The sequence below is a fragment of the Mobula hypostoma genome, chromosome 3 (genome assembly GCF_963921235.1).
Source record: "Mobula hypostoma chromosome 3, sMobHyp1.1, whole genome shotgun sequence".
Lineage (NCBI taxonomy): Eukaryota > Metazoa > Chordata > Chondrichthyes > Myliobatiformes > Myliobatidae > Mobula > Mobula hypostoma.
The window spans coordinates 119,092,995-119,113,428 of NC_086099.1; the positions used below are offsets into that span (position 1 = coordinate 119,092,995).

Genomic DNA, 20,434 nt, shown 5'->3' on the forward strand with positions numbered 1-20,434 from the left:
TGTCTAGTATGGTGGGGGGGGGGGGGACTTCACAAGTTGCAGAGACTTGTAAGATCAGTCATTGGTACCAGCCTCCCTATTATCCAAGACGTCTTCAAGGAGCGGTGCCTTAGGAACCGCTAAGGTCCCCCACCACCATGGACATGCCCTCTTCTCACTGTTGCCATCAGGAAGGAGGTACAGAAGCCCGAAGGCACACACTCAGCAATTCAGGAACAGCTTCTTCCCCTCTGCCATCTCATTTCTAAATGGACATTGAACCCTTAAACATTACCTCATGACTTTTTTAAAATTGTTACTTTGCATTGCTTATTTTAAATGAACTATTTAATGGGCATATATATGTAATGTAATTGAGTTTCTCTATATTTATTTATCAAGTATTTCATTGTACTGCTGTTGTAAAGATAACAAATTTCATGACATATGCTGGTGATATTAAATCTGAATGTGATTCTGATAAATCCATAATAGAATAATAACCATAATAGAATCAATTTGAAACACAAACAGAAAATACTAGAAGCATTCAGCACTGGTGGGAAGAGAAACACTCAGAACTGGAAAAGCAAGAAAACAGCATACAACTTGTTGGAAGAACTCAGCAGGTCGGGCAGCATCTGTGGGAGGAAAGGAATTAGTAATGTTTTGGGTTGAAACCCTGCAACATCTGCCCTTTGACCTCTTTCCCTTCCTGTTATCCAGGGATCCAACCATTCCTTCCAGACGTTGCAGTATTCCCCTTGCGCCTCAGTGCACTGCATTCAACATTCACCAAAGAGTGTCTGCACCCATGCAATCAAACACAGATTGTGTGACCACCTCTGTTCAATCTGCAGTAGGCTTCCAGTCATCTGTTGTGTTAATTTGGTGCGCTAAAGCCTCTCTGACCTCTGTTCGAACAAAAAAACCCATGTATGAGGGACAGCACCTCATCTTTTGTGTGGGTAAATTCAGCTTGCAAGACTTGATATTGAATTTAACCGTTTTAGATAATTCCCCCTTTCCTCTTTCCCTTTTATGCGGCTCTATTTTTCACTTTCAACCTCTTCTTGGTTTGTCTCCTACTACTGGTTTTATAAAGTAAGTGTTACCTTCACAGCTCTCTCCATTCTGTCTTCTCGATGCAATGTTTTCTCATGTTTCCACTTCTGATGAAAAGGTTCTGACCTGAAAATGCTGTCTGCACTTTTCCCCTGACCTGCTGAATTCTTCTGGGAATGTACAGCAAGCTTCACCTGCTGGGGTGGCAGACATTACCCGTGCTTCTGTGTATTACCTCCCTTCTGAAGACCGAGAGCAGGAAGCTCTGACCATGTTGTGGACTCCTTCCCCACTCACCTTGTGTCCAGTCAGTGAGACCCTCTAGTAACGGGTGTCCAGGCACAACGGCACTTTTTGGACTGTAAGGCATCGGAACAGAATCAGGCCATCTAGCCCACTGAGTCACTGAAAAACCTTACTCAAACTGACTGCAGTAAGTTTGGGGTGAAGAATTCATCTGGGCAATAGTAAAGAACAAGGATGCAAAGAGTTTTGGTTCAAAATGTTTATTTTAAAATTCACATGTAAACAAGTATTTGTTACAGTTATTTCTCCTACATACACAGGCAGCCAAACAGCACCAACCGATCATACTGCAAAGATTGGAGGTGCTTGGTGACTGGCTGCCTTGGTGACCTAGGTATTAGTGGTTTCACTAATCAGAATATCAGTTTTCTGCAAACGTTCACTGCAGTTCTCCTAAAACTTGCAGCCCCCTGCTACAGTTTTTAGTGACCCTTTCACAATAATTCAGAAACTGGTAGCTCCTGTCTTGGTCCCCTGAGCTCTATAAAGAGCTCAGCATCAGAGAAAAGCAGTAATGGGATGAGAGATACACAGACTGACAGAGACACACACAGACAGAGAGAACAAAGTATGGGTAATGAAAAGATTTATACAAAAGATTTACAAAGAAAATAATCGATACAATATCACCTCAGGATATCACGAAGTGCTTTATTTTAAATGAAATACGCCTGTGAAACTTAACTTCACGCTTTACATTCAATTTATTCACAGACAATGGCTAACGTCCAGAGAATATTTGTGCAAATCATATGAAAGTTCTGAGAGGGTCTCCAGGGAGTCAGCCATGTGCCCGCATGTGCGACTCTACCCCAGGACAAATGGGCACAAATAAAGACTAGGCGAGGTACAGGTATACACACACAGATAGCCCGTGCAGGGAGGAGGTGAGATTTATCCCTCTGTTTACTGGAGTGCTGTTGGTCTGCATTCTTTGGTTTGACCCAAGAAATGGAAATCTGAAGTAAAAATAGAAAGTTCTGGAAACACTCAGCACATTAGGAAGCAGCTGTGGGGAGAGAAAAAGAGAAGCCCTCTTTTTCAGAACAGTCTGACAAAGTCTTCCACCTCAGACCTCAACTTACTCTTCCCACAGATGCTGCCTGACCTCATGTGCGCTCATGGCATTTTCTGAAACAGAACACGTTCATTCTGACCAGGCAAGCACTCAGAACAAGACTTGAAACAGTTTTAGTAATGGAAAGCCAAGAGGCTTTGACTGGGCCCTGAGCTCAGCTGTTTGACACTTGCCTTTGGTAAGATCCCGAGGGCTAGTGTACATGTCAAACTACACATTTCGAGGGAGTACAGCTGCAGGGCTGTTGGGGAACGCTCTGCAGGACAATCTCTCCCTCTTGCCATTCTGCACATTGGCCTCCATGGAGTCCATCACTTGATGAATCACTATAGATCTATGTTTCAGCGGGGGAGCAGCTAACCAGCTTTACAAGACTAGCTTATGAATATTCTCTGTGATTGACCCTATGAAGCATGCAGGGGACTGAGACACCACCATTCACATTATGGGACAATCCATGGAATGCCGTAGACAGGGCGGAATCTTCACAGCCACTGAGGGCAGGAAACTCCTGCCTTTACCATCTGTGGCTCTCTTAAAAAAAAAATTGCCTGAACCAGTGTCCATGATGCTGTGACACCCAGGTGGAAATTGGTAATGAGTCTATTGCTTCGCTTTTCCCAGTTCTTTTGCAGAACACCTTCATTTACCCCAACTGGCTTCAGGCACTCTGGGGTGGCGAAGAAAATTAGAATCAGTGACACCTCCTATATCGGATCACTTTATAGTGAGGGAGGAAAAGCATTACAGGGGTGAGGGAGAGCAGGAATACAAGGCACCCGGGTTGGACAGGAGCTTGCTAAATCCGGTCTCCCACAAACGTGATCTGACTGAGGAAAAACAGCTGTATGACACATCTCTTCAGAACAGGGGAAAGGCAGATGCTGCTTCCGTAATAACACAGAGAGATGGGTGGTGGTGTGGTTCACTGCGACCGATGGTTAATTAGAGCCTATAACTGTGAGCTTTCTTTAGCTGGATTAACTTTTCCCCTTCTGCAAATCCAAGAACTTTCCCTGGAAGCGAATAGGATATTGATCGGGAAAGTTCCCATCAATCTCTCTGACGTGACCGAGGGAAAGTTCCAGCCGTGGTCCAGTTCCAAAATGAGTCAGTGCTTGGAGCTGCGGACTGTGCAAACCAGCTGTGGGAGGACGGCCCTTTTAGCCCTGACACCAGCTTGAGATGCAGTGCTGCTGTCTCAGGCCCAGTCAGTTCTCGCCTCACATCCTTCCTCATACCATCAGCTTCTAGCCCAGAGTGCTGGTCCCAACCACAAAGCAGCTTTCAGAGAGAGACAGTACGAGTGCACGCACAACTGTGAGTACAAGCACTGTGCCTCACATCGGAAATAGCGTAGAGTCACCAATAACTTCAGTTAGGAATGCCAACCCAAGAACAGGTTCACAGAGTGAAAGGAACAATTGCCTACAGGCGGTGAGTTCGAAAATAACACCAGAACAAAGTGAAGCACTATTTTGATTGCGAGGACAACCCTTGTCAGATAGAACAGCCAGGACTGATCCAACCTCTACTCTCAGTCACATCCAGTTTGCTTCTGAACACTTTGCTGCGGGGCTGAGATGGAATGTTGCTTTTCCTCAGCATCACAGGGTTAAATCCAGGGCCTGTTGCTAGGAGACTGCTTCCAAATGTAGTGCAGTGAGGAGTGCACACAGACATGGGGGGGAGGGCAAACTGCACCGAGCGGAATCAATCCAGAGAACCCAATGACCAGCAAAGGCAGACTCTGGAGGGACTGAGTTCAGGAGTACTCTCACTGCTTGGTAACAAGCTGCTTCATTATACCATCCATCATGCTGAAGTGTCTGCATTACTGCATCTGCTTTCATTTCTTGGAAAGAAATTTCATTTTATTCCCTGTTGATGAGAATAAACAGGAAGTTTAACAGTCAGAAGCGTAATCAGTCACAAGTTACACGTTTTGCACAAATTGTCTCTTACATTCCACCCCCTCCCATAAAACTTATTAGAACTGTGTAATGATACTTTAATTTCAGAGACAGAATATGTATATTGTTTAATCATAACACATTGCTACAAGGTTTGAGATCCACATTCACAAAAGAAAATCACAGGCTTAAGGTGAAGGGGACAGATTTAATAGGAAACCAAGAGGTGAATTTTTCACAGAAGAATAGATATATAGAACAAACTGTCAGACAGTGACTGAGGCAGGGACATTAACATTGTTTAATGGATATTTGGACAGGTAATGTGGTTAGGAAAGGTTTAGAGCAGGGGTTCCCAGCCTTTTTTAGGCCAAGGATTGTGGACCCCAGGTTTAAGGGATGTGGGCCAAGAACAGGCAGATGGGCTTAGCTGAGATGGGCGTCTCGGTCGGCTTGGACTATTTCTACACTCTTTGATTCAATGAAGATGTGTATTCCAACATGAGCCTTGGATACTTAAACCAACATGGGTGGAAGTGGGCCTCTGATTTAGGGTCTTGTGTATCGGCAACCTTGTTTTCCCCACACGGTCGGTAACATTGGTACACCATAGTATAATTTCTACCTAATGAACATGACTTTTGGAATGCAATGGCTGGTGCAATAGCTGTTACAGCTACACAAGACCTTGGTCAGACCCCACTTGGATTACTGTGTTCAGTTCTGGTCACCTCACTACAGGAAGGATAGAGGGAGAGTGCAGAGGAGATTTACAAGGATGTTGCCTGGATTGGAGAGCATGCCTTATGAGAATAGGTTGAGTGAACTCGGCCTTTTCTCCTTGGAGCGACGGAGGATGAGAGGTGACCTGGTGTACAAGATGGTGAGGGGCATTGGTCATGTGGATAGTCAGAGACTTTTTTCCAGGGCTGAAATGGCTAGCACGAGGAGGCATAGTTTTAAGGCCTTTGGAAATAGGTACCAAGGGGATGTCAGGGGTAAGTTTTTCCACACAGAGAGTGGTAGGTATGGGGAATGCACTGCCAGTGGTGGTGCTGGAAGCAGATACAATAGGGTCTTTTAAGAGCCTTTTAGATAGGTACATGGAGCTTAGAAAAATAGAGGACCATGTGGAATGGAAATTCTGGGCAGTCTCCAGAGTAGGTTACATGATCGGCCCGATGTTGAGGGCTGAAGGGCCTGTAATGTGCTGTAGATTTCTATGTTAATACAGACAATCGGGAAGACATTTCTGACCAAGAACAGCTGTTCCAGAGACACGACCCTGACAGGGTAATAAAGACTTATGAAGCAAGTAAACTGTCCTTTCAGCCCATCCTGTAATGCCAACCCAGATGTCCATCCAATCTAGTTCCATTTCTCCACTTTTGCCCAGTCTCCCCTCTAGCTCTTGTCCATCCATTTACTTGTCTAAAGGTCCTCTGGAATCACAGCCGCCTCTCAGACTCTGATGGGGTCATTACACATTTAAAACCCTGGACAGCTTACCAAGCAAAATAATAGCATACAGCAGCAGGTGACTACTGGGATGGGGGAAATGCTAGTCAGGAGGGAAAAATAATGAAGTTCAAAGTAAATTTATTATCGAAGTACGTATATGTCACCATATACAATCCTGAGATTCATTTTCTTGCAGGCATACTCAATAAATCTCATAACTATAATAGAATCAATGAAAGACCACATCAACAGGGTGAACGAACAGTTTGCAGAAGACAACAAACTGCGTAAATACTTAGAGAAAAAAAATAGCAACAATGATAAAATATAAGCAATAAATATTGAGAACATAGAACTATAGAACATTACAGCACAGAAACAGGCCTTTTGGCCCTTCCTGGCTGTGCCGAACCATTTTTCTGCCTAGTCCCACTGACCTGCACCTGGACCATACCCCTCCATACACCTCCCATCCATGTACCTGTCCAACTTTTTCTTAAATGTTAAAAGTGAGCCCACATTTACCACTTCATCTGGCAGCTCGTTCCACACTCCCACCACTCTCTGTGTGAAGAAGCCCCCACTAATGTTCCCTTTAAAGTTTTCCCTCTTCACCCTTAACCCATGTCCTCTGTTTTTTACTCCCTTAGCCTCAGTGGAAAAAGCCTGCGTGCATTCACTCTATCTATACCTATCATAATTTTATATACCTCTATCAAATCTCCCCTCATTCTTCTACACTCCAGGAAATAAAGTCCTAACCTATTCAATCTCTCTGTGTAACTGAGTTCCTCAAGTCCCGGCAACATCCTTGTAAACCTTCTCTGCAGTCTTTCAACCTTATTTATATCTTTCCTGTAATTTGGTGACCAAAACTGTACACAATACGCCAAATTCGGCCTCACCAATGCCTTATACAACCTCACCATAACATTCCAACTCTTATATTCAATACTTTGATTAATAAAGGCCAATGTACCAAAAGCTCTCTTTACGACCCTATCTACCTGTGACGCCACTTTTAGGAAACATGAGATGAAGAGTCCTTAAAAGTGAGTCCATTGGTCGTGAGAACATTTCAGTGATGGGGCAAGTGAAGTTGAGTGAAACTATCCCCTCTGGTTCAAGAGTCTGTTGGTTGAGGGGTGATAACAGCTCCTGAACCTGGTGGAGAGTCCTCAGGCTCCTGACGGTAGCAGGGAGAAAAGAGCATTGCCTGGATGGTGGGGGCACTGACGATGGATACTGCTATCCTATGAAAATACTCTGTGTAGATGTGGTCGATGGTGAGGAGAGTTTTACTAGCATGGACAGAGGTTTGGCTGATTGGCAGGAGGCAAAGAGTGAGAATAAAGGGATCCTTTTTGGATTGGCTGCAAGTAACTAGTGGTGTTCCGCAGGGGACTGTGCTGGAACCGTTTCTTTTTACATTGTACGCCAGCGATTTGGCTGATGAAACTGATGGCTTTGTGGCCAAGTTTGCAGACAATATGAAGATAGGTGGAGGGGCAGGTAGTGTTGAGGAAGCAGAGAGGCTACAGAAGGACTTAAACAGATTAGGAGAATGGGCGAAGAAGTTGCAGATGGACTACAGAGTTGTGAAGTGTACAGTCATACATTTTGGTAGATGGAATAAAAGTATAGACTATTTCCTAAAAGGGGAGAAAATTTAAAAAAAGAGTCCAAAGGGACTTGGGAGTCCTTGTGCAGGATTCCCTAAAGGTTAATTTGCAGGATGAATCAGTGGTGAGGAAGGCAAATGTGGTTAGCATTCATTTCAAAAGGACTACAATATAAAATCAAGGATGTAATGCTGAGGTTGTAAAAGGCACTGGTACAGCCGAGGCCTCACTTGATTGTGAGCAGTTCGGCGTCCCTTATTTAAGGAAGGACATGCTGACATTGGAGAGGGTTCAGAGGAGGTTCATGAGAATGATTCCTGGAAAGAAAGGTTATCACATGCGCAGTGATTGAAGTCTCTGGGCCTGTACTCAGTAGAATTCAGAAGAATGAAGGGGACTCATTGAAACTTGTTGAATGGTGAAAGGCCTAGATAGAGTGGATGTGAAGAGGATGCTTCCTTTGCTGGAGGAGTCCAAGACCAGAAAGCACAGCTTTAAAATGGAGGGATGTCCATTTAGATGGAGATGAGGAGGAATTCTTTTAGCCAGAGGGTGATGAATCTGTGGAATATGTTGCCACGGGTGGCTGTGGAGACCAGGTCATTGGGTGTATTTAAGGCGGAGGTTGATAGGTTCTTGATTAGTCAGAGCATCAAAGATTATGGGGAGAAGGCAGAGGAATGGGGTTGACAAGGAAGTGGATTAGTCATGATGAAATGGCAGAGTAGACTTGATGGGCTGAATGGCCTAATTCTGCTGCCATGACCTATGGTCTTCCAGTAATGCAGCAACATTCACGTGGGTCAGAGCTCTCACTATCGTTGGGACTTTGATGCCAACTGAAAATCTCGTGCCACTGGCTGAGATTTTGCGAGTGCTACACCAGTGCTCCACCATACACTGGCAGGTTGCTGTTTGCAGCACCCAGCTGCCCCTGTAATTAATCAGAGGTTTCCTTAGGACAAGATGCATGATGCAAATATGGTGGGTGTCATGCATAACAATACTCAGGATGGAGGTCACTGAAGCCGCCAATACTCACCAAGGCCTTTAAGGAACCTGTTAACGCTTCTTGGTTCAGTTTCAGGGATGGTCTCCAGATATTCCCCAGCTCGCACCTCAAAGAGGCCTGCATTGGAAACATCCAGATATCACTGCTCAGTAAGTAGCTCATCGTCATCTATCCACAAGCATAGATATTCTTTGACAATAGATTTGGGATGCGGATTGTAAACTGCATAATAGTGTGAACAAACGGATTGACTGCGGAAGCATTTACTGGCTAACTCTTCCGTCACCCTTGCCCCTGACTTTATGGCTCACTGGGAAAACAGCATGATGCCATTGGCATTTACTGACATCTCTCTTCGCCCCCATCCTGGACACTGCCTGAGTTGCCCCTTTTCACCCGATCCAAGCTTGAATCAAACAGAACATGCTCTTTCCAGACCCAACCTTTCTGGTGACTGATTTTCAGACTAAACATTACATGAAAAAAGCTTAAAAGAATAAAAGGAAGAGTTTGGGAATATCAGATCTCAGCATTATCCCAGTCTTAGTCCTAGTATTTGGGAATACCAGATCTCAGCATTATCCCAAACTTACTCCTAGTGTTTGGGAATACCAGATCTCAGCATTATCTCAAACTTACTCCTAGTGTTTGGGAATACCAGATCTCAGTATTATCTCAAACTTACTCCTAGTGTTTGGATAACTGCCAAGCCAATGAAGACCATATGATATAGGAGCAGAAATGGTATCTTTCCTATAATACCATGGGCTCTTATCTGGTTAAGTAGCCTTAAGTGTGACACCTTGTCAAAGGCCTCTCAAAATACAAGTACACAACATCCACCAATTCTCCCTTGTCTATCTTGTCTGTTATTTCTTCAAAGAATTCCAACAGATTTGTCAGGTAAGATTTTCCCTCAAGGAAACCATGCAGACTTTGACCTATTTTATCATGTGTCTCCAAGTACCCTGAAACCACATCCTTAACAATCGACTCCAACATCTTCCTAACCACAGAGGTCAGATTCAGATTAACTGGCTCATAATTTCCTTTCTTCTGCCTCTCTCCCTTCCTGAAGAGTGGAGTGACATTTGCAATTTTCCAGTCCTCCAGAACCATACTAGAATCCATTGATTCTTGAAAGTGGTGAATCTATGGAACTCATTGCCACAGGCAGTGTGGAGTCAAGTCTTTACATATATTTAGGGCAGAAGTTGATAGATTCTTGATTGGTCAGCGCATGAAGGGATGGGGGGAGAAGGCAGGAGAACGTGGCTGAGAGGAAAAAATGGATCAGCCATGATAAAATGGTGGAGCAGACTTGATGGGCCGAATAGCCTAATTCTGCTTCTATATCTTATGGTCTTATCATTACTAACTAACGCCTCCACAATGAAGAACTCAAATGGATCACCACCACCTTTGCGTAAGACCAACTTAAAAGGGTCCCTCAAAACTAAAGTTATACCATAGAGCTTAAAGCCATATGAATACTTTCAACAGGACACATTGTTGCCTCTCTAGTAACTGTGGGACAGGTGTGATGGACCATTTGCTCTCTTCCGTGTGACATTTACACGCATGAACACTCCTGCTTGTATAACACGTTCTTTCAACCAGACAGACCAAACTTGCCCAAGAGCCACAGCCAGTGAATTAAGCAGCCTAACTTCAGGATCGATCACCTTCCGCCAGTGTCTGTCACTATATAGCTTAATGCAGCTATTTACAGTATAACAGACAGTTGATCATTTGACACTGTAGGAACAAATTGTTTGAAAACTCCAGGAATGCACCAGAGGACATAAAATACATCAATAGATTTGCGACATAATTGTGCCTTAGAAATTATGATAATACTAGTGATAACATTCTACAACAATTATCTGAGACAGTGGCTGTTTGTTTTACAGAAGATTCACAATTTTGGGATAGGTCTGTTTAAAACATGGTTAAGAATTCAGAAAGGAGCAAACGAATAGTACAAGCCAGGGAATGTGTTCAAATGGAGATCTCAAGGGGAAGTAGTGGAGATGTCATTTGACAACAGGAATAAACAACAGTGTGCAAGACAGGAAGGGCTGTGTTTATCACCCAGTGTGGTTGAAATGAACAGAAATGATCTTTTGCAAGAGTGGACATGCTGGACACGTTTATTTTTTAAAAAATGAAGTGAAGTGAGATCAGAAAGCCGGATTTAGGAACCAAGAAATCAAATCTGAGAAAAGCAAATCAGAGGTTCTTACCCTAGGGTCTAGGGAACCCTCGGGGTCCATGGATAGATTCCAGGGGTCCGTAAACTTGGATGGGGAAAAAAATTATGTCTCTATTCTCAATAACCTCTAACTGAAATTTAGCATCTCCTTCAATTATGAATATATTACCATATCACAAGTTTGTTTTTAAAAATATTTTAATCACTATATTTCAATGAAATTGGTTTCTTTTGTAATCCTGTGCATTTTATTTTATATATTTAAATACATGATTCTGAGAAAGGGCCCCACGGGCATCACTGGACTGACAAAGCGGTCCATGACAAAAGTTCAGATCCCTTGCTTTAGATAAAACGTTTATAAAGTTGACAGCACAATAAAAATCCCCATGGTACCCAGCAAGCAAGAGCTTGGCTGAGTCAACAAACGTTATGCAAAGGATTATCATGATTAGAGAAAAATAACTTATCCTACTCCACCAGAGTGGTGTAGTTGCCCAGAAAGGTTTTAAAGCTACAGATTGGGCTTAGATGATTGGGGGGGGGGGTGGTGCTTTGGGGTTCTGATGTTTCTGTCATTCATTCTATGGTGTTCCCTGTTTTGTGGATCACTGTGAAGAGTAAGATTTTCAGGTTGTATATTGTATATTTTTCTGATTTTTAATTATTTGAACCATTTGTACCCTTGTCCAAGCTAACATAGCAGATTTGATAGAATAAGAGCAAACAAGCACAGCTGCCTCCACCATAAGTCACCCTCCAGAATCAACGTCAGTGAAGGTTGCCCTTTAGACTAACCAAAGTGAAGTGCTGTAATACAGCAATGGATTCATTTTGAACACTTCCTGAGGCAGCCGTAACCTTTGTTCAATAGGGCCACGGCAGCCTTGAAAGGAGCATGGAATAGGTTTGCCAAATACACGGGACGAGACAGGTATTTACATTTCAGAGTGTACTACTCCTCACTTAATGAGCACTGTGAAGGTTTTTTTTTATTATAATCTGTACTAATTATTGTCAACTGTATCAGGAGGAATCACCAGGTGCTCCCTAGGTTTCGAAACACAGAATGAAAAATATGGAAGTAATAATCAGACAGAATAAAAAGAGAGCACAAGAGCAAGCATTTGGGAAAGAAAAACAGACTGGAGGTATAAAGGATAGGCATAGGTAAATGGCGTAAGCAGCACCAACCTTTGATTCCACTTTTCCGGAGCTCCCTGTCCTGCACGAAGCCAGCGAACATCTGAGTCTCCATGAAGAGCTCCAGGAACTGCCGAATGCTCTTGGAGGTGTGGGATTTGCGGAAGGCATCCCTCTGGAAGCAGCGCTCCCCCCTCTCACCGACTGACATGTGCAGGGAGTAATGGCCCACAATCTCCACGAAGAACCTGACGCACGCTTCTGAGACGAGAGAGCTGAGAGAGGGCTGGGCTGGGGAAAGGGACAGAGTGAGTGCCCACTACAAACCAACACCCAGGCACATCAGCTTACAGGTTTTCATACCAATTCTCCAAAAAGTTTTGGTCACCCCAAGGGCGGGTGGGGCCAGAAACAAATTTGCTTGGAATAATTTTTCCACACTTTAAGGGCAAACCTGCAGATATCGGTTACAAGTTCCCATATGCATACCACATTCTAGAGCTTTTCTTTAAAACAACTTTGTGCGTGTGTGGAGGGGTGGGGGTGCAGTGAAAGAAATCCTCTGATAGTTTTAGTTCCCTTTGGGATCATTATTTTGTCCAGGGAAAGGAATCCAAAGAAAGACAATCACCCATCTTATGTTGTTTTAGCAAAATAAACGTTCGAGCAACACCCAGTCAATGCTGGAGGAACTCAGCAGGTCGGGCAGCATCTGTGGAAATGAATGAACAGTCGATGTTTCAAGCCAAGACTCTTCTTCAGGACTGGAAAGGATGGGGGACAATGACAGAATAAAACCCTCGGGTAGGGGAGGGAGGACAGTTAGAAGGTGATAGGTGAAGCCAGGTGAGTAAGAAAGATAAAAGGCTGGAGTGGAAGAAATCTGAAAGGAGAAGAGAGTGGACGGTAGGAGAAAAGGAAGGAGGAAGGGACGCAGGGGGAGGTGATAGTCAGGTGAGAAGAGGTAAAGAGCCAGAGGGCGGAATAGGGAGGGAATTTTTTTTTCACCATTCATGCCATCAGGTAGGAGGCTACCCAGACGGAATACAAGGGGTTGTTCTTCCATCCTGAGGATGACCGCATGATGGCAGAAGAGGAGGCGGCCATGGACCGACATGTCAGAATGGGAATGGGATTTAAAACACTTTGCCACCAGGAAGTTCTGCTTTTGGTGAATGGAGCGGAGATGCTTGACAAAGAGATCCCCCGATTTAAAATGGAGACCACCAATATAGAGGAGGCCACATCAGGAGCACCGAACACAATGGATGACTCCAGCAGATTCACGGGCAGAGTGTTGCCTCACCTGGAAGGACTGTTTAGGGCCCTGAATAAAGATGAAGGAGGAGGTAAATTGGGAGGCTGTTTCACCATCACCTTCAGTCTATCCATCAAAATCAGAGCTTCCCGAAGGCCAAACATTTTAGTTCCTCTAAGCTCTCTGTTTCTTGCTTGACAAAAGAACCAATCCCCTTCCTCCACTCCAACCTCCTCTGTATGACAGACTGATCCTCAACCTGAACAATTTTCCTTGGGTTCCTCCCACTTTCTCCAAACTCACGTGGGCCCAAGATATGCTGCCTCTTTGTTGGCTATCTGGAACAGTCCATGTTTGAAGCTTTCCCCGGTTATACTCTTCAACTCTTCCTCCGCTACATTGATGACTGCATTGGTGCTGCTTCATGCACCCATGCTGAGCTCGTCAATTTCATCAACTTTGCCTCTAACTTCCACCCTGCCCTTAAGTTCACTTGGTCCTTTTCTGGCACCATCCTCTCTTTTCTCGATCTCTCTGTCTCCATCCTTAGGAGACAAACTGTCAACGGACATCTATTATAAACCTACTGATTCCCAGTGATCTCGACTATACCTCTTGCCACCCCATGTCCTATAAAAATGCTGTTCCTTTTTCTCAGTTCCTTCTCCTCCATTCCCAGGATGCAGTTTTCTGTTTGAGGACATCAGCGATCTCCTTTAAAGGAGGGGGCTTCCCTCATTCTACTATTGATGCTGCCCTCACCCGCATCTCCTCCATTTCCCATATGTCCATGCTTTCACCATCTTCCCACCTCCTTAATCGTGAGAGTCTTCTTGTCCTTACCCCATCAGCTCCTGCATCCATCACACTATCCTCCGCAACTTCTACCATCTCCAAAGGGATCCTATCACCAAATGTATTTACCTCCCTCCCCATCCGCTTTCCACAGGGATCGCTCCCTCTGTGATCCCCTTGTCCATTCATCCTGTCCTGCTAATCTCCCTCCTGGCACTTTTCCCTGCAGGCGGTCATTCACCCCCTCCCTCGCCTCCAGTCAGGGCTCCAAACAGTCCTTCCAGGTGAGGCAGCACTTCACCTGTGAATTTGCTGGGGTCATCCGTTGTGTCCGGTGCTCCCAAAGTGGCCTCCTCTACACCGGTGAAACCCATCGTAAATTGGGGGATGGCTTCTTTGAGCACCTCTGCACCATCCAACACAAGTGGGACTTCCCGATGGCTGAACATTTTAATTCCCATTCCCATTCCTGTTCGGACACGTTGGCCCGTAGCCTTCTTTTGTGTCAAGATAAGGCCACTCCCAGGGTGGAGGAGTAACACCTGATATTCTGCCTTCCTCCTCAGTTCCGGAGAAGAGTCTCGGCCCTAAACGTCTACTGCTTATTCATTTCCATAGAAGTTCCTGGCATGCTGGGTTCCTACAGTATTTTGTGTGTGTTGCTTTGGATTTCCAGCATCTGCAGAATTTCTCATGTTTATAACATTTTACCACTTTTTTAATGTCTGTGTAACTTGGCATACAGCTGTGGCACAGGGGTCTAGAAACAATCTTGAAACACAGTCAAGAAACAGAGGCTTGGATCCACAATCCACAGGCATGAGCTCAAAGCCTGGCTATGCATTTATCATATTTAAACTCTGCTGACAAGTTAAAAACACAACTTGTGAAAGAGCCAACGACCAAAATCCTACCAATTTTTCATAAAACCTCATCTGTTCCACTTTAGGAGACAGCAAATCCCAGATGTTAGAGAGGACTGTTGAAGATATCCTGGTCTGGGGAAACTTTACTGTATCCAAATATGGTGGCTAGTCCAATGTTGTCTATTATCTACTTTACACTCATGATTTCATACAATGAGTTGCTTGCTGGGTCACTTCATAGAGCATTTAAGAGTTAAGCAGTCACATGCAAGCAAGATCGGATTCAAACTTAAGAATGCAAGAAGCCTGCCCTGCTATTCAGTGTGATTTACCATGTTTCTAATGGGTTCAAAAAGCTCTCCTGTGGCTTCGAATATCTGTAAAGACTGAGCAACCTCTAGGCAGAGTATTCCAAAGATTTACCACTGTCCAAGAAGACCGACGTACTAAGATTGTGTTCTCTGAATTTGGACTACCTAACCTGAGGAAACCAATCATTCAACAGGTATCTGGCCAGCCCTTTGTTATGAGGTTCACTGTTATTTATCAGAATTCAGAGAGTGGAGGACTACTCTACTTGAGATCAAGCCATTGGGAAAGGGTGGCGGGGTGTTGATACGTCTACCAAAGGAGGTGTGAAGTTGCTCTTTCCCTCCATCAGCCTACAAGTCAGCTTTGGAAAAGATGTAGCACCTGCTTAGCCCCCCGATCAGGGTCACGTGAAGACATGGGAGCAGGTGGGGGATGGTTGTATGGAAAGCCAGTGTATATCGCTAGACCTGGTGACATGATCACTGACGATCTCTGAAGAGTATTGGTAATGGCTGGGGTCACCCATCTTGTAAAGACACTGCCCAGAAGGTGGCAATGGCAAACCACTTCTGTAGAAAAATTTGCCAAGAACAATCAGAGTTATGGAAAGACCATGATTGACACATGAAACGACACAGCACATAACAAACAAACAAGTTAAAGGAACACTCCTTCCTGAAGCAAGGAGATCCTTCCTTAGATACCCAGCCTAAACCTGTACATGCAAACTCACTCAAGGTTTGTATGATTCCCTTGTACTCCAGCTCCCACAGAGAATCATCACACCAGTTCTGAATTACTTGCTGAATCTGTGTGCTCCTCTAGCACCATTAAATCCATGATTTTCATCAACTACTGGCATCACCAGAGACAAAGTACAGAGTCTAGCAGTCACCGGTCATTGTACTCACCATCTCCAGCCTCTGCTCCCTCCTCTGAAGCAAGTATTTCATTTCTCTGCTCAAAGATGTGCACCAGTGCAGCTTGGAGCTTGTGGGGAAGGATGCAATCTTCATCATCCATCTATGGGCGGCAAAGATCAGGAGATTCAGCCATGCAAACTGTGTCCCTCAGAGCTGTGGACTCACTGTTGACAGTGGCTATTTAACAGTTAGAGGGAGGTACATACTCTACACCTTAGATGTATGGTTAGATGGACTCAGTGTGGGGTCAGAGGGATGCAATAGTATTTCAGGAGAGCCATTAGTAACAGGCAAACTGTTTACAATATCCACACCAAACCGTCACTGTCTACACTGATGTGGTTTGGTAAACGCAGTACACACTAAATAACATTAATGGCTCCTAAATACAGTACACAGATTTTAATAACATCGGCATGGATGAGACAAAAGTACTTCAACTCCTGAGGTCACAGGCTTCCCTTAAATAACCAGGAGATCTCAAAGGAAACGGAAACCACAGGAAGCAGGAAACCACTAAACAAACGTTTCCTGTTGTCCAGTGTGCACACATGCTGCTCACGCGTGCAAGGGTGTGTGTAGGGGTGTGCTGCGTATGCACAGGAAGGGCTGGCTGATCAACAGTTACAGCACCCACTGTGAAGCTGCATCTATCGCTTCACGTTACTTGTTTCAGTAGCTAGAAGAACGTGAGAGCAACCATTAGTGTCAGCCACATGATGGAAAATTATCTGGAGGGCACCAACAGAAATGGAAAAAGCTGCAACTTCCCTCGTTGCTTCTTTACCATCAACCCCTGAGATGGAATCTGATGCTGCTGTACGAGGTAGTCACCCCCTCAATGACTTGGAGGCACCCAGATATAAGCCAGCCTGATTCTATTCCGGCCAGCGCTACCGGAGGCTTTGGTCCCAAGGCTCAGCACACATTTCCCTCCAGTCTCAGCCAGTGAGGCTCCGGCCTCGTCTGGGCGTGTTGCTTGCCGCCGGAAGTCCATTCAACTAGGAATGTATTTACAGTGATTGGTTCGTTCTGTGTCTGAGGGAGGGAGGGAATGAATGGGGAGGGAACTTCAGCCGGACACGTCAGTGAGGAACTCCACAGCTTTTGCTCGTTGGACAGCGCCATACTTACCTTTCTCAGAAACCTGTTGGCACACAAGTCCACTACCAGCACCTGGAAAACAGACAGCATAAGGGACAGGGAGTGAGTTCTGTTGTTCCCTGATGGCCCCACTTCATAATGACACACAGCTCAGTCAAACCCAACACCTCTTTAGTTTGTAGAGCCCAGTTGGACAAACAGTTAAAATCACTGAATGGAGGGAGTTGGGAAAAACCCCTTCTGTAATCAGCACGTGGCAGCGATGCAGTGGCTGTGCTCCATGGCGCTCCTCAGAGTGTAGACAGGCATCCATTTCATGGCTCATTCACAATCACCGCCCAAAAAATTCAAGCCCCACTGTGGCAGCTGGAGAAGTAACTTCCAAGCAATTAAATCCATTTAGAATTTTTAAAAAATCAAACAAGCAGCCTTGACGTGCTGCACCAGAGCAATATAAACAAACACAGCAGAGCTGATAACACAGATAGGGAAACTAGCTGTGAAACTAGAGGGTTGTTGATTTAAAAATATTTGCTTCACTGCTGTCCTTATCATTGAGCCCATAACCAGAATGCAGAACCATTAGCTGTCAAAACTCCTCAACTTCCTAGCACATGCGGGGGCAATGAGGAACAGACGAAATAGCTGGCATCGCTATCAGTATCACACCCGGGACCTCTAACTGTGCAACATCACCTTAGATTTACACTGGAGTGCAAGCTGGGGTTCATCATCATCACGTGCCGTACCACACCACATGGGAGAGCACGGTCTTCACCATGACTGTTCTTGGCAGACTTTTCTACAGAAAGGGTTTGCCATTGCCTTCCTCTGGGCAGTGTCTTTACAAGACGGGTGACCCTAGCCATTATCAATACTCTTCAGAGATTGTCTGCCTGGCGTCAGTGGTCCCATAGCCAGGACTTGTGATATGTGCCACTTGTTCATACAACCATCCATCACCTGCTCTCGTGACTTCTCGTGGCCCTGATTGGGGGCCAAGAAGATGCTACACCTCCCCCAAGGGTGACCTGCAGGATAGCGGAGAGAAGGAGTGCTTTACACTTCCCTCGGTAGACGTATCCCCACCCCACCACTCTAACTGGGGCTGGTGCTCTCAAATACTTGGATGCCTGGATTTGAACATTGACCTTCGGAGGCACATCACCACCAACAGGAGCCAAAATAGTGACGGGAATTCTCTTCCACAAGGCATGCAGTGAGCTCCCTTGAACAAAGGGACCTTGACATTCCAGAAAGAAGCTGGAATATTCCTGCCAGCAACAGAGATAAATGGCAGCCAGAATCAAATCTAATACTTATTTAGCAGTATGGCATAATCCCTACAGCAAATGTGCTCACTCGAGCTTCCATACACAGACAGCAAGGTTCAGCTTTACACAAGACCTTTTGTTCAGATCACTAAGGGAAGGCATTCCTTAGAGGCACACAAAAACTGACTGCATACTCCCTCCCCTGCCCTCTGAGACACACTGACAGACTGCCCAAGCAGGTCGCTAGACTGGGAGACACACTCACGGGGAGAACACACGCCTTGCCTCAGGGACAGAGAAAGAAGAGAATGCAGATGCTGGAATCTGGAGCAACAAAGTGCTGGAGGAACTCAGCAGGTAAGGCAACATCTGTGGAGGGACATGGACAGTCAACCTTTCAGCTGGAGCCCCGCACTTCTGTCCGTTGCCTGAGAGACAGATACAAACTAAAAACAAGGGAGGAAAACGCTGGCAGAGCTGAGCAAGTGGGTCAGTGTCAGAGGAAAGAGAAGCAGTTATCATTCCAGGCCTGCAACCCATCTTCATAACTGTTCCGGCTCTGTTCCCAGCAACTGCAGGTCTTGTTTTAAGGTTTACACATAAAATAAACTTTCAAACATACAGACTTGTCCTGGAGACAGAAATTAAACTGTTTGAACATTCCCTGCCCTCAGGAGTTACTAAACATCTTAGGGACAAGGTGGACTCCCGACCACACAATCTACTTCATTATGATCTTGCATCTTATTATCTATCTGCACTGCACTTTCTCTGTAGATGTTGCACTTTATTCTGCATTCACTGATTTTTCTACCCTGACTATCTCAATGCACTGTGCAGTGACTCGATTTACACGCAGTGTCCACTTTATTAGGTACACCTGCTCATTAATGCAAATATCTAATCAGCCAATCATGAGGCAGCAACTTAATATATAAAAGCATGCAGACATGGTCAAGAGGTTCAGTTGTTGTTCAGACCAAATATCAGATTAGCGAAGAACTGTTGATCCAAGTGACTTTGACCGTGGAATGATTGTTGGTGCCAGATGGGGTGGTTTGAGTATCTGAGAAACTACTGATCTCCTGAATGGTGAGAAAACAATCAAAAACATCCAATGAGCAGCAGTTCTGTGGTGGAAACAGCTTGTCAATGACAGGAAGGTGACAGTGACTTAATTAACCGCACGTTCCAACAGTGGTGTAAGGAAGGGCATATCATGTCGCACCTTGAAGTGGGTGGTCTACAGCAGCAGCAGACCATGAACATACACTCAGTGGCCACTTTATCAGGTACCGCAGATACCTTAGTACATGTGACAGTAACACAATTCTAATTTTAACACCCCGTCACTGAACTCACACTTAGATTAGACAGAAATTACATCTTTCAGAGTTCATTATTTTCCACTTCCAGGTCCTAACAGGAACTTCCTGACGGTTTTCTGAAGTCTCACCTCCTCGATTGGCAGGTCATTCAGCAGAGGCACCGAGTTGGAAAGGATTCCAATAAGGAAGGGTGTGGGAGAACAAGCGATGTCAATCATGACAGCAGGAAGCACAGGGATGTAGGTGTGTTGCCAGGTGAATGGGTACAGCATGGCCACAGCTGCATGCCCACACTTAGACAGGGTGCTGGAAAACAAGAGGAACCATCACTGACCGGAGAGCGGTTAATCATTATAAATTCAAAGAGAATTTAGAGTGAGCGAGAAACACGGCAGGGAAAGAGGGACAGAAAGCAGGTTACAGGAAGGCTGGGCCAGCACACGTTAGTCATAAGACCGCAAAAACATTGTGGATAAATTCCATTGAGTGGGCCGTGTAAGCCAGTGAGTGAATTTCATTACAGGAATACAAAAGCAAAATGGTGTGTAGAGGGAAGAGCATTAAATCAGTTGAGATTTTGAGATTTTTTTAAAATTGGAGACACAAGACACAAAGATGAGCCTTGGCAGGAAAAGGTATAGGTTTAAAAATGGCGGGTTGAGCCATAGAAGAGAAACAACAGTGACATTTAAATCCAGAAGCAGAGGAAAGAGTTTGAGCCCCACATTGTTCGCTCATATTCCAATACACAAGCCTCCCCAGGTAATGCCAACAGACAAA

At 44.9% G+C, this 20,434-nt stretch overlaps 1 protein-coding gene across 3 annotated transcripts in view; it reads right to left on the reverse strand.

The window, feature by feature from the left end:
* Positions 1-1,542: 1,542 nt before the first annotated feature.
* Positions 1,543-20,434, reverse strand: part of LOC134344219 (DENN domain-containing protein 2C-like) — a 164,791-nt gene continuing 145,899 nt past the window's right edge. For all 3 annotated transcript variants that reach the window (XM_063043651.1, XM_063043650.1, XM_063043652.1), the window contains exons 15-20: positions 19,783-19,960; positions 17,083-17,124; positions 15,937-16,048; positions 11,846-12,085; positions 8,467-8,553; positions 1,543-4,309 (exon numbers count right to left, since the gene is read on the reverse strand). In XM_063043651.1, coding sequence (XP_062899721.1) covers positions 4,278-4,309; positions 8,467-8,553; positions 11,846-12,085; positions 15,937-16,048; positions 17,083-17,124; positions 19,783-19,960 — 691 coding nt within the window. In that variant the 3' untranslated portion in view covers positions 1,543-4,277. The remainder of the gene's footprint in view (positions 4,310-8,466; positions 8,554-11,845; positions 12,086-15,936; positions 16,049-17,082; positions 17,125-19,782; positions 19,961-20,434) is intronic.